Source organism: Marmota flaviventris, chromosome 10, assembly GCF_047511675.1.
Source record: "Marmota flaviventris isolate mMarFla1 chromosome 10, mMarFla1.hap1, whole genome shotgun sequence".
NCBI lineage: Eukaryota > Metazoa > Chordata > Mammalia > Rodentia > Sciuridae > Marmota > Marmota flaviventris.
In genome coordinates, this window is record NC_092507.1 from 35712427 (window position 1) to 35726359 (window position 13933).

Below are 13933 nucleotides of genomic sequence, written 5' to 3' on the forward strand. Positions count from 1 at the left end.
AACCAGAAAGGAACAGCAACCCAGCCAGAGCCATAATGCCTGAGGTATGGTCTGTGAAGCCAGACCTAAAGCCTGCTAGTGTGCTAGGCAGAGAGAGGAATTAGCATACCTTAGCCCTTTACCACCCCACCACCCTACAGTCTCTCTCATATACTACCCCTCCCCCACGTATCCTGTGAGGAAGCTGCAGAGGATTTGTTTGCCCAGGGCGAGCCTCTACCTCATCACAGGCTAATTGCCCCTCAACCTGACTGTTTTGATACATCATATACTATCTCTAGCTCAAGCAAACACTGAAGGCGTCAGGATGGCGAGATATGTCCAAGCTATCTAAATGGTATCATTGCTGAGCTGGGCTCCAGGCACCGGTAGAGAGGCAGGACAGAGAACAAGGGAAAGAGTTCCAATAAGTTCCTGCCTTCCTGGCCAAGGCTCTATAACAGGCAGACCCTTTCTCAAGAGGTGTCCTACACTCAGATCCTGATCCTAAGCCCTTCATAGATCCTTTAAATGTCAAGTCCCCTTGCCTTGGACTATCACATACTCCCTCTGGACAATCCCACCTGTTTCCTGGAGACTGTCTAACTTAGATCTTCCTGCTCTTTGTCACTGGCTGGCTGAGTAAGAATCTGATGAAAACTATCACCCTCTTCTCCAGAAAAATACCAACATGACATTATTCATACAAAGTACCCTAAGACCAGACACCTTTGCTCCCACGCCTGTCTACAACCCAGTCCTAGCCCCCTGACTGATGCCTGCCTAGGATCCTCCCACGAAATCACCTCTTCAGGCCCCAGTGGCTGCCATTCACTGTTCCTGTCTCAATCACTTCCTTCCTACCCCCACTATGTTCACCTGCTCTCCCATCCCTCCCCCCCATCCCTTTTTCTGCTGCTCCATCTCTGGGGACAGGTGCAGGACCCATACAGCCAAAGTAGGAATATCCTGGTAAACAGTGGGGAAGGGGTGTGGGATGACTGCTTGAAGCTCAGCTCCAATTAGGGTGGGGCTGAAATCAGGCTGTCCTAAGGTGGAGCCTGGGGAGAAATCTTGGAATTTGAAACTTGGGCCTCCCCTGGTGGCCAAATGGGCCCAAATGGAAGATAAATCCTGTGAAATACAGTAGGCAAACCTATCATCCATTCAGATGATTCTCTCCCTCACCTCTCTGCCTCTCTATGCACTCCCAACACATACACGACACTTTCCCACAGGTTTTCTCCTTTTTTAATCAATGATCACCTTATCCAGCTTCAGAAACCTGGACAAAGAGGAAGCTGAGAGGAGGCCTGGTTCAGTGTCAGAGGGTCTCTGAGCAATTCTGTGTCAGCATATGGACCCTACCTGGGCCTGTTCATGGGTTGGGCACAGCAATTTCCTGAGTAAGAGCCAGTCCCACCCTCAGGGCAGTATTTCTGCCCCAAAAGGAATCAAAGCCCTACAGTTCTGGCCTATTTCCAAGGCTTCCAGGGCAGTCAATAAATAGGTTAGATTCTGAGCCAGGCCTGGGAGGACGGGACGTACAAGGGGAAAGATCAGCTTCCCAGGGATCCCAAAGATTCCCAGGTACTGTCCTGCCCTTCTCTGACAAGGAAGTAAATAAATAGACCTTAAACTCAACAACAGGGGAGCCCTCCCCTTCAAGTTAGTAATTAAGTCTCATGTTAAAAACAAACCAGCCCCAGCCCCTACCAGCATCTACAAAATCCTAAAGGATGGGGTGAAGGGCTAGCCTGCCTGGGGGTACACAGTACCCAGCCCTGCAGGGTCCTGGAGGTCTCATGTCTGTTCAGCGGCTCCCGGGGCTCCCTCCTCCTTTGGGGGTGGCTCCAGGAAAATTGGGGTGACTGATGGTGGCTTCTTCACTCTGGAATAATAAAAGAATTATACATAGAGAAGAGCAATGTCCCTCAATCCCATTAAGCCCCCATTTCCCAAGATAAAACAGGGTCACTCACGAGTAAGGGGAGGCTGGGACCCCCACCACCAGGAAGTGGTTCTTCTTCCGAAATAATCTCCATAGACCCCGGTGGTTGCCACGTACATCCAGGTCCCAGATATGGAGGCACTAGCAGAGGGGGAAGGGAGAAACATGGTTCAAGGAGCTGAAGGGCCACTGAGGACCCAGCAGCCACCTCAATCTGCAAGAGGTGGCATCTTCTGGACCATGAATTTGGACAAGGGGATAGAAGAGAGGTTCTGAGAGAATGGAAAAGGTCCTGAGATTGAAGTCTCCAGAACAAAGGCTCCCTGAATCTTGGAGCATGGGTTGGGGGAAAGTGTAGTGTTAGGGCACCTTGGCAAGCTGGGTCCAGGTGGTGAAGTCATCCTCTTTCTCCATTCGGATAAAAGCCACATAAGTGTGGCCCTCTGTGTCTGGCAGGAAGGAGTCTTCACAAGGGTTCTTGCTGTGGTCCAGAACTTCAGCCTCACTGCAGTGGAGGGTGCAAAGGTAAGGCCAAGGCAGAGCATGCTTTGGGGTATGTCTCACTGGGTCCTGGGCTTAGTTTAATGCTCTGCTGTTGTTATCTTGAAAAAAAATTTTTTTTTAGAGAGTTTTTTGATATTTATTTTAGTTTTCGGTGGACACAACATCTTTGCTTGTATGTGGTGCTGAGGATCAAACCCGGGCCGCACGCATGCCAGGCGAGTGTGGTACCGCTTGAGTCACATCCCCAGCCCCTGAAATTCTTAATAACAACTAGGGACGCTGATTTTCATTTTGCATAGAGACCCACACATAATGGAGCCTAAAATCCCAGTATTTAACTCCTTACCCCAGCCAAATGTGCCAATTGCCCAGGGTCATACCTGAGTAACCTGTGAATTTCCACTTCATAAGCATCTTTCTTCAAACTGGAGAGGAGGGAGAAATGTGTCAAGGGAGGAGGGGAGCAGGTCCTCAGGTCCCATGGGTATAGCAATAGGCAGGGCAAGGGGTCACATGAGCAAAGGAGGCAGCAGGACTGGGATAAATACACAGGTCCTAGGTCTGGAAGGGACCAAGGACAAGTCATCAGGTCTCCTAGATCTTCCCCTTGTCCTGCTGCCAGCCCCCACCTGTCCACATTCCGAAGCTGGACACCAGGAACCGTGTTGAACTTGTGCTTCTTGAAGTAGGCCTCCTGGAGTGGGTGTGAGGGTGAAAATCAGGGCCTCACAATGTCTGGCCTACACCTGCTCACTGACCCACCACAGATCTACAAGACCCACACATGAAGTCCTAGGTCTGGAAAGGGCCCTCTGAGTTCCTCCCGACTCTTTGCAGCATCCTTGGCAAGCTCTAACTACTTTAATTTGGGCTCCACCATTGTTGGAGAGCTCATGCTGACAAGGCAGCTCATGCTAGTAAATGAGTTAGTTCCTGTTCTCGTGGCTGTCCCTGGGCCTGCTATGCTAGAACCAAAGAAGCCAGGAACAAGCCCTGCAAGAGTTGGTGACAAAGGGACAGACTGGGCTGAGAAGGAAGAAATTGCTATGACTCTACTGAGAGTGACCTAAGGAAAGTGCCTACCCCACTCTGGGAGATGAGTAAGGCTTTCATATTAACTAGCTTCTGGAGGTCTTCCTGGCTTCTAGGAGGTTCCAAACTGATTCCATTCCTTTGAATTGGGCTATCTCAAGGGCCCTCTCACTGGGGGGTGGCCTTCAGCATAGACAGGTTGGATGTGGGGGTCTGGGGATGTCCCTGTGGAATGAATCCTACCTCTTGAAAGGATAGGAGAGGACAAAACTTACAGGTCTGGACCAGTGTTTGGAGGCAGAAATACCTTCCTCCCACCCCCAGACTAGTGATAAGAATAGTAATAATACCAGTTAACCCTTATCTAATGCTTACAGCTCAAAGCATTTTACATACATGAACTCATTTAAACCTTGTGACCCTATAAGTATTTTTAATCTCACTTTACATATAAACAGAAGCAAAAAAACAGGATAGTAATTTCCCTAAAGTGACATGCAAAGGTAGAATACTCCATAGTCCATGTCCTGGACCACCATGCCATACTGTGCCCTATACTCCTGCATCCCACTCACATGGAAGTAGCCATTCATGTTGAGGCCCACGATGCCAAAGTGGTAGGATCGGGAAACATCAGGGATGATGCACTCTCGGCCCCTGCGCTGTTCAGGCATCCGCATCCACATGTCCCAGTCCCAGAGCTGGGGATATGTGGAAGATTATGAAGGTCAGAAGTTTTGGCTGGTAGGGAACTCCAGCCCACTCACCCTGCCTTCCCAGGTACCTTTTCTGGAGTGGGCCACTTGGGCTCGAGTTCCTCCTTGTACAAGGACTTTCTGAGCACCCAGCCCAACCCAGGCATGGTTTCCACACGGTACAGCAGTGCTGGGTCCTCAGCTGTGTGTTCATACCCCTGAGGACAGGGGATCATTGTGGGAGGGAGGTATTAGCTCTGGGTCTCTACAGACTTCCCTGCTAACCCCTAGTCACACAGCTTACCTGGTCATTCCAGGCAGAGATGCAGTATAGGCTGTCATCTTCCTCTAGCAGATGGATGGACTGGCTCAGGAAACTGAGAGAGCCAGTATCAAGAGTTCAGAGAAGGGTAATACAGTAATGCTGGAAGAGCTACAACTGGGACTCAGGAGCCAGGTGTCCTCCCCAAATCCCCACTGTCAACATTTATCCTTTATACTCCAGCCCCAACTCCTGACTTTGCTTAGGCTTTTCTCCCACTTTTAGCTCACTCTCCAGAAAGCTCTCCAAGACAACTTATTGACTTCTCTGGAAACCCCATCAAGTAAAAGGCTCCTCCATATGGCTTACAGATGCTACAATGGTGGGCCATCTCCCTTACCTAAAGAAATCCACAGCAATGTCCAGGTCCTCTTCCAGAACCACAGCAAACTTGGCCTCCTGCAGGGGTAGGGAAACATGATCCCAAGGAAGCATCTCCCATCCTGTAGTTTCCTCCCCCACCCCATTTCTTAGGTACCACTACTCTTGTTTTCCAAATCAGGAAGATAAGGCTTGGTGAGGGGAAGCAATTGCTATATGATAGGACTAGACTTATGTTCATGTACCCTTTCTCCAGGCCCAAGAGTTGTATCCTTAGTACTCACCGGGAACAGGTTGAAAGTGGCAGTGAGACTGGCCTTGTAGTGCTGGATGGAGAGTGGGAATAGGTCACATGAACTTTGGGGTGGAGGGCAGGACTAGCGCCTATCCCCCCTTCCTTCCTTGCCTAAGTAGTACCTGAGACACGCGGGCATTCTTGATGCTGATGGGAGTATGCTGGATGCCCCTCAGACCAAACAGCGCCACCACATCCATTGGTTCCTGGGGGACATGGCCACTGGTTTCATGTGAGGCCACTTCCCCATGCCCATCTCTAGGGACCATAATAAGCCAAGCCCTTTATATTTTACAGCCCTTGCCTGAACTGCTGCCCTTAGCAGTCCTTAGCAATCACTCTGCTCAGGGCCTACAGCCCTGTGCTGGCTCTGCTGAAGGCTCCCCCATGCCCTACTCACCTCATAGTAGCCATCGATGAAAACTGTTATCATCTGTGGAGACACCCCCTGGGCTGAGAGTAGAGAGCGCAGCATCCTGGGGAGTCCAGGGATGGGTTAGGGCTTCTCTGTCCTCTGAACTCAGGGGACCCTATTTATAAATGGACCCTAATTCCCCATGCTCACCCACATAGGTAAATGCCCACTTCAAGGGTTCTTCCTGCAGGAAGATGAGCTAAGCACCCTCCCACTTGCTAAGCATCTTCCTGTTCAGTGGTGGGTATAGCCCACTCCCAGGCTCACCTGTACAGGTAATTAGGTCGGTTTCCTGCAATGACAGCCACAGGTACATTGAGGACTTTATTGTCTGGGAGCTGTGTTAAGAAACAGCTTTTAGCTTTTGCTTTAGTGTTTAGTGCTCCTTCAAACTGGGATCCCAACTTATGGAAGAGTTCTCAGTGAGGTGGGAGACTCAGAGCAAAAAGGAAGAGACAGAGGGTCTTTCCTGTTCTGGCCTCCCCATACACTGAGCCCAACTCCAACCCTGGGCCTTGCTCATATGGCTCATCCGTTTTTCCCCACCCTGTCTTTCAGAGCTCAGCCTGGTTCCCTCCCAAACTGGGGTAGAGAAAGTCCAAGCTGGCAGGAAGAATTCCAAATCTCATCGCCCAATGCCCGCTCACCAGGTCAGGGCTGAACTCAATGGGTGTGGGGTCCTTGCAGCTGCACACACTCCCATATCCCTCAACTTTGCTGCAGAAGCGCCTGCGGCGGCGGTTCATCTCTGTGTCAGCCCAGTGACACTCTGCCTCTGAGGAAGGGATGGGGTTGACAGGATGGACACATAAAGAGCCCCAGGCACACAATCATGGGATAAAGTCCCATAAAGAGAATCCCAATGCCAACCCCCTGCCCAGACACTCCGGAGCCCAGCTCCCACTAACCCTACCTTCAGCTGAGCTCAGTGGCACATCTGTCTTCAGCAGGACTGGGTCTCCCCAGGAGGAGAGGGCAGGTGACTTAGAATGTTTCTCCCCAAGGACGGGACCTGGCAAGGTTCATGAATGAAGGGTAATGGGAGTCCAGACTCCAGTTTGGGGCTTTTTCCCATCTCCCTGTCCACTTTGATCCAACACACTGTCAACTGTTCCTATATGTCCCCATCCCATCCCACCCCATCTCCTGGGGCTTTTGTTTCTCCCTTGATACTACTACAAGGTGGATAGCTTTTGGTGCCAGCACCTCCTTTTCGTCCCACGAAGGCCCAGGTGTCTCTCCATCCAAGGGCAGGGCCAGCCTGGCTACCCAGGCTCCTCAGCAGAGCCTTGGCTGTGTCTTTGAGGTGGAAGGAGCCCTCATCCTGGGGGATCAGAAAATGTGGAGGGCCTGACTGGTACAGTTCCAGGAGACCTGGCCTCACAGCACCAATTACATATCAAGTACTATGTAAAACCTTTTACTTAAATTAGCTCATTAAGTCATCACAACAACCCTCTATGGTCACTATCTTTCACAGATAAGAAAATTGAAGCTAAGTGAGGTAGTGGCACATGCCTGTTAGCCCATCTACTTTGGAGGCTGAGGCAGAAGGATCACCTGAGCCCAGAAGTTCAAGTCTAGCTTAGGCAACATGGGAAGGCCCCTTTTCAAAAGGAAAAAAGAAAAAAGAGCACTGAGGGCTTAGAGAGAGTTGAGAATCATCTAAGGTCACCTAGATAATAAATCCTCACCATAATCCTATACAATCTGTCCCCTGCCACCTCTCTGCCCTCTCTCCCACTTCTTTCCTCTTCCCTTGGTCTGCTCCAGCTCCACCGGCTCCTTTGCTATTCTTCAACCTTGCCAGGCACTTCCCCACACCGGGGCCTTTGTCCTTGCCACTCTTTCTACCTAAATGTTCTTCTTCCAGACATTCACCGGGCTCACTCCTCTCTTTCTCCAGTCCTCTGCTCACCTATCATCTCCCGACAGGGGCCCTCCCTTTTTAAAATGTAACCCCACCATTCTGTCTGTTTTCTCCTTCATTTATTTGGCTGGTTTTTGTTGATCTCATCCCACTAGATTTATTTGGTTGGTTTTTGTTGATCTCATCCCACTAGAATATAAACTCCATGGGGTAAGGACTCTGGCTTATTTCCCATTTTATCTTCAGCACCCAGAGCAATGCCTAGCACACAGTAGGTGCTTAAAACCTGTGTGCTGAGGGCTGGGGTTGTGGCTCAGTGGTAGAGCACTTGCCTAGCATGTGTGAGGCACTGGGTTTGATTCTCAGCACCGCATACAAATAAATACAAATAAAGATCCATTGACATCTAAAAAAAAAAAAAAAAATATATATATATATATATATATATATATATATATATATATATATTTTTTTTTTTTTTTTAAACAAAACAAAACAAACTGTGTGCTGAACTAATAAAAGTGCCAAGGAAAGGATTGGAACATGAGTCACCTATCTTCAGAGGTTCTTCCCACAATGCTCTATCATGGGCAGAGAGACTTCAGGGCCATACATAGGGAACAGGACATAGGGAACAGGGTCCCTGGCAAAATCACTGACCTTGACGGTGCAGATGAGCACTCGGCCGGGCGCCACCATGTTGAGGAACAGCACCATGGCCTCATCCTCATGAGGTGAGTATGTGTCAAACACACGTTTTGCCATCACATGGCCCTGGCAAGGGACATACCTCTCATGAGTGTCACCAGCAAGGAGAACTCAGCTTTAGTCCTGGGTCCCCACCCTTAGAATCTCACCGTGGCCTGGTTGAGGACGATGACATGGATGCCCCGGCCCTGCTCCCGGGCCTCATCCTCCAGAACCTACATGGTGACAGAGACAAAGTCCAACTCATCATTGAACTGACATTCACTCTGTCTTATGGGTGCTTAAAACACCAGCTGCACAAAACCTCCCCTCCTGCTTATGCCACTGTTTATAATATTAACTCAGCTTGAAGGCTGCCTCTTCCAGAAAGCCTCCTAGTACTCCCATCAGAAGCGATCACAGCTGGGTACAGTGGCACACACCTGTAATCCCAGCAACTTGGGAGATGGAGGGAGAAGGATTACATGTTCAAACCCTGTCTCAGTAACTTAGTAAGACCCTAAACAAATAAAAAGGGCTGTGGCTCAGTGGTTAAGCACCCCCCCTGGGTTTAATGCCCAGTAATAAACAAACAAACAAAAAAAAGACAAGATCACATCTTTCTACAACCCCTCTCTCATCACTTCAATGGCTCTCAACTTAAATTCTGGAGATACTGTAATCCTCCATCAGACTGGGACCCCCAAGGTACGGCAGATCCCCAGTACCTAGCCCAAGGCTAAGACCAAAGGAGGAAACAAGAAGTGGTTATAAAATAATAAATCAAGAAGACATAGTGGCACATGCCTATAATCACAGGACTTGGGAGGCCAAGGAAGGAAGATTGAGAGTTTGACACCAGCCTTAGCACTTTAGTGAGGCCCTAACCAACTTAGTGAGACTTTGTCTCAAAACAAAAAATAGAAAGGACTGAGGATGTAGTTCAGTGGCAGAGTGCCCCTGGGTTCAATCCCTGGTACTCCCACCCCAAATCAATCAAAAAATTAATTAATCAATCAGTGAATTAACTGCCTACTAATACTAATTATCACTTTTGAGATCTTGGTACATATAAGACATTTCACATTACTTTTCGTTTAATCCTGACAAGTAGAAATCATTGGTTTCAGCCTACAGATAAGGAACTAGGAGTTCCAAAGTCACAGCAAGAAATTGGTGGAACTGCAATTCCCACTCAGGCAGTGGACCCCACAGCCAGTGGACCTTGCCCTGGAATGGAGTGACTATACACCAGACCCAGGCCCACTTACTGTGGTGCCATCCACTGCCACATATACTTTGCTGCGGCTTGAGTACACCTCCACATCCAGGACTCGCCGGGGTCCACTGCCTCTGCGCCGTGGGGGCTCCAGGCGGCCGAGGGTATCATCTATGGGGGTGCAACAAGCCATGGGCATAGTCTCCCCCTTGGGATCTGCCTGCCACTCTTGCCCTGAGATCCCAGGGGTCCCCCCTTCCCCACCCTCAGCCTGGCCCCACCGTAGTCTTGCTCTGGCTCCAGGTCTTCACTAGCTTCGCTGATTGCTCGCCGAGTGTCCAAGATCAACTTGATGTTGACAATGACAGTCACCAGCAGGAAAAGCACGGCCCCTGTCTGAGGGAGAGGCGGGATGAGTGAGGCACATCTCCTCCAGATCATATAGGGTCTTCCTGAAAGGAAGGCCTTGGCAGCAGTGAGGACACAGTTAGAACCTGGGATCCTTCTCTTCCTCTGCCTACTCGTCTCTCTGGACCAGAGCCTGGTTTCACCTGACTCTTTCCCCTTGTCAGGGCCCTCCCTACCCAGTGTTCTTGTATTCCTCCATTTGAGGTCTTGATTTCCTTGGTCCCCTCCACAATTAGTTCCTGGAGATGGAGTCAGGCCCAGAGAACCAAGTTGGAAATCAAGACACCTTGATCCTAGCCCTAACTTCTTGACAGGTATATATATGTCCCTGGACAAAGCCTTCCTGATCAGATTTCAGGTTTCTGTCAGAAGCCTAGAAGGTTGGATTTGGGTTCCAATTCCAGAACTCTAGGTCTAAACCACTGCTGGTAGGGGCATGACACATAGAGGTTTCCCCTCTATGAACTTGCTGCTCCTTTCTGGTTGGAGGTGGCTATGATGAAGTATAATAGTCTAGGCTAGGGTAAACCTGGGAGGAACATTTGGGACATCTCTTTACCTGACAAAATCTCCGCAGGGTCCGCTGATTTGTCAGTTTATACTTCCAGGTAAGATACCAGCTTCGCTTCTTCCTAGCCCCAAAGGGCTTGATGAGGGGGCTGGGCTTCCAGTCATCCATACCGGATTTGGGAGTCACCACTGTCCCGGCCAATCCATGACTTCAGGAATCTGAGGGGACCAGAGGGTCACATGGAGTAAGGGTCACATGGAGTAAGGTGCTCCTCCCAAAAGTCTGATGCCTCCTGGAGAAATGAGGATCTCCCAGCAACTCCTCCCTGCAAACATCCATGCTGTGTGACCTGGGGAAAGTGGCTCAACTTCTCTGGGCCTGGCAGGAAAACATTCAGAGGGTTTGGATCACCTGGAAATTTCCTGGGGCTGGGGGAACTATCTGAGTCAGGACTGCTCAAGGCTCCAGGGGTAGAGGCCAAATAATTGACTCTAAAGGTTCATCAGCCTCTAAAAGTCCTTCCCAATCCTCTGGTGGGCAAAGAACAGCGACTTTCCCCGCCCCAATCCTCCACCCTCGTCCCAATTCTATCTGGCCCGGTTCTTCTCCTCCCAGGGATCAGGGAGGCCCGAAGGCTAGGGAGACCTGCCCTGGCCGCGTCACCCCTCCTGGACCCCAGCCTAGAGGCACTCACCGCTCAGGGGCCCCGGGCCCCGCTCGGGCGCCCTTCGGGCCCGCACGGCTCAGCCCCGCTCACCGCGGCCTCCGCCTCCTCCATGCCGCTCGCGGCCCGGCCCCGCCCCGGCCCGGCCGGCCCGCCCCCCCGCTTCCGCCGCCGCCGCCGACGCCGCCGCGGGGTGAGAGGGCGGCGGGCGGTGCTTAGGGCGGTGGCCGCAGCCGGGCGTCTGCAGCCTGCGAGGAGGGCTGATGCTCAGACCCTCGTTCGCAGCTCCGCAATCCCGCGAGCCAGTGGGCTGCTGGCCCAGAGCAGCCCGCACCCGGCCTTGCCGAGGGCACCTGATTCCTGTGCGAGTCCCTGCACCTTAGACCAGATAACTCTGCACTCCAGGGTTAGGGGGGTTCTACGGGATCGCACGCTGCTCATCCGCCTGAGCCCTTTCTGGGCAAGGCTATTACCCAGGCCTAGGGCATGCACAGCCTTTGGAGCAAAGAGGGATTAAAACCCAGGTTCTACTACTGTTCTGAGCACTTTACTTATATTAACTCATTCAATTCCACAACTCATGAGGTGGGCACTATTACTTCCCCCATCTTAGGTTAAGAAAATGAAGCCCAGTTTCACAAAATTAGGAGAGCTGGAATTGAAACCCAGGCGGTCTAGCTCTGGATTCTGTTCTTAACTACTGCACCATACTGGCTATAGTAATATAGAGTTGTGAACTTAGAGATAATATACATAAAATACTTAGTTTAACACAGTGGTTCTCAAACTTCAGCTTGCATCAGAGTCACTTAGAGGGGGCCTGGGGTTGTGGCTCAGTGGTAGCACACTTGCCTAGCATGTGTGAGGCACTGGGTTTGAGTCTCAGCACCACATATAACAAATAAAATAAAGATCCATCAACAACTAAAAGAAAAAAAAAAGAATCACTTAGAGGGTTTGTTAAAACACAGAAAATTAGTTTCTCTCTCATCCCTATAGTTTTAGGTTCACCCTGGGATAGGTTGAGATTTTTTTTTTTTAACTTTTACTTTATTTATTTGTTTATTTATTTATGTGGTGCTGAGGATCGAATCCAGTGCCTCACATGTGCTAGGAGAGTGCAGGTTGCCCTACCAGACCGGCATATTTTTGCATTTCTAACAAGATTCTAGGTGCTGTTGATACTTGTTTGAAGTGATTGAGAAACCATGGAACCATTTTAGGCAAGAGAGTCAGAGAATCTGATTTATCTTTTAAGAGAACCTTTACTGTTTTATGGAGAATGAATTGAAAGCAGACAGAAACCAGAACACCAGATATTTTTTTTTTTTTAGTTCTCCCTGTTCCATCTGCCTCCTGCATATTGGTATGGTACCTCCAAAATATTAACAGTGCTTGTTTTAGGAGTTGAGGCAATAGGTGATTTTTCCTAATAAGTATGTATTAAAATATAAGAAAACCCAACACATTTTATTAATATTTTTTAAATGTCCTTAAACTGGGTGTGGTGGTGCACACTTGTAATCCCAGCTATTCAGGCAGGAGGATGGCAAGTTCAAGGCTGGTTTGTGCAATTTAGTGAGATCCTATCAAAAGGTGGGTGTGTGGGTGTGTGGTCTGGGGATGTAGCTCTATATTAGATCACTTGCCCATTTTGTGGCAGGCTCTGGGTGCCCCGGTACTAAATAAATAAATGTAATCAGTCACTTAGTCTGGTCAGTCTTATCTCCTAAAGAGTTCTCTATTCTGGTTCAATTCTTCTCCAGCTTCACAACCAGACTCTGGTCCAGGTGGTTAGTTTCTTGTCTTCCAACTAGTTCTTGACTCCAGATTTTTACCACTCCAATCTTTTCTTCTTGCAAAGTCCAGAGAAATTTTTCAAAAAGGCAAATATTCTATCTTTTGCTTAAAACCTTTCATAGATAAAAAAAAAATACTAAGGAAAAATATGTTATTTAAAATTACAAAGATATCCATTAGATAAACTAGAAATGATGAAAAAAATAGTGCCAGTGTCAGAAGGAAAGTAGAATTAAATCCACATACTCAAATTTATTTCTTTTTTTCCTCTGGTACTGGGGATTGAGCCCTGGGGTGCTTACCACTGAGCCACATCTCTACCCTTTTCATTTTGAGACAAGGTCTCACTAAGTTACTGAGACTAGGAAGATGGTCTTGCTAAAGTGCTAAGGCTGCTCTTGAACTTGTGATTCTCCTGCCTCAGCCTCTGGAATAGCTATGATTATAGGGCTGCACCACCACTCCTAGCATTCATATTTATCTTAATAGGAAGTCAGTAGACCGTGTTTAAAATTAAGTAGTGGTATAAGTCTGATACTTAGAATTATGGGTGGTGTAAGCACCAGGAAAAAAAGAAAAAAGAAAGCGGTTGCCTCTGAGAAATGGGAAAAGAGATGGGAAGGGGCAGGCAGGGCAAAGCTATTTATTTATTTATTTTGAGTCAGGACCTCTCACTAAGTTGCTGAAGGTCTTCCTAAAATTGCTGTAGCTGTCCTCAAATTGGAGATCCTCCTACCTCAGTCTCTGGAATTGCTGAGATTACAGGCATGGGCCATTTCAGCTGGTGGTAGTTGTCTTTTCATTGTAAATCCTTCTATAACCATGGGCTGGAATGACTTGGATTAAAAGCTGAAACAAAACAAAGTTTTTCATGGCTCCTCACTGCCTGTAAAATAAAGTCCAAACACCTTGTTATTCAGGAGTGTGGCACTCAGACCAAGAGGATGGCCATCACCTGGGAGCTTGTTAAAAATGCAGAATCTCAGGCCCAGTCCCAAATTCATAGAATCAATCTGCTTAATATTTATCTAATTGATTAACTATTTTATGTGTTGTCAGAAGTAGAACTCCTGTGCTCAAGTGACCAATCCTACTATCTCAACCTCAGAATAGCTGGGACTACAGGCCAGTGCCACAGGACCCAGCAGACCTGCATCTTAACAAGTAGATGATTCATACTCAGAGTGAAGCTTAGGCAGCATCTTGTTGGTAAGCCGGTGCAGGGTGAAACCCTTCATCTTTAATACAGGTTGCTCTCCA

The 13933-nt window shown here is 48.8% G+C and overlaps 1 protein-coding gene across 1 annotated transcript; it reads right to left on the bottom strand.

Moving 5' to 3' along the window:
* Positions 1 to 1214: 1214 nt before the first annotated feature.
* On the bottom strand, positions 1215 to 11005 carry Pomgnt1 (protein O-linked mannose N-acetylglucosaminyltransferase 1 (beta 1,2-)). The gene is made up of 22 exons (XM_027937342.3): positions 10904 to 11005; positions 10258 to 10427; positions 9572 to 9686; positions 9343 to 9461; positions 8242 to 8307; positions 8045 to 8158; positions 6721 to 6838; positions 6428 to 6526; positions 6162 to 6289; positions 5782 to 5852; positions 5500 to 5575; positions 5222 to 5305; positions 5089 to 5130; positions 4824 to 4882; positions 4466 to 4538; positions 4251 to 4379; positions 4042 to 4167; positions 3064 to 3128; positions 2815 to 2859; positions 2300 to 2435; positions 1962 to 2071; positions 1215 to 1870 (listed from the first exon to the last, which is right to left on the bottom strand). The coding sequence occupies exons 2-22, from the start codon at positions 10375 to 10377 to the stop codon at positions 1783 to 1785; spliced, it is 1983 nt and encodes a 660-aa protein (XP_027793143.1). The 5' UTR covers positions 10378 to 10427; positions 10904 to 11005; the 3' UTR covers positions 1215 to 1782.
* Between the last annotated feature and the right edge of the window lie 2928 nt (positions 11006 to 13933).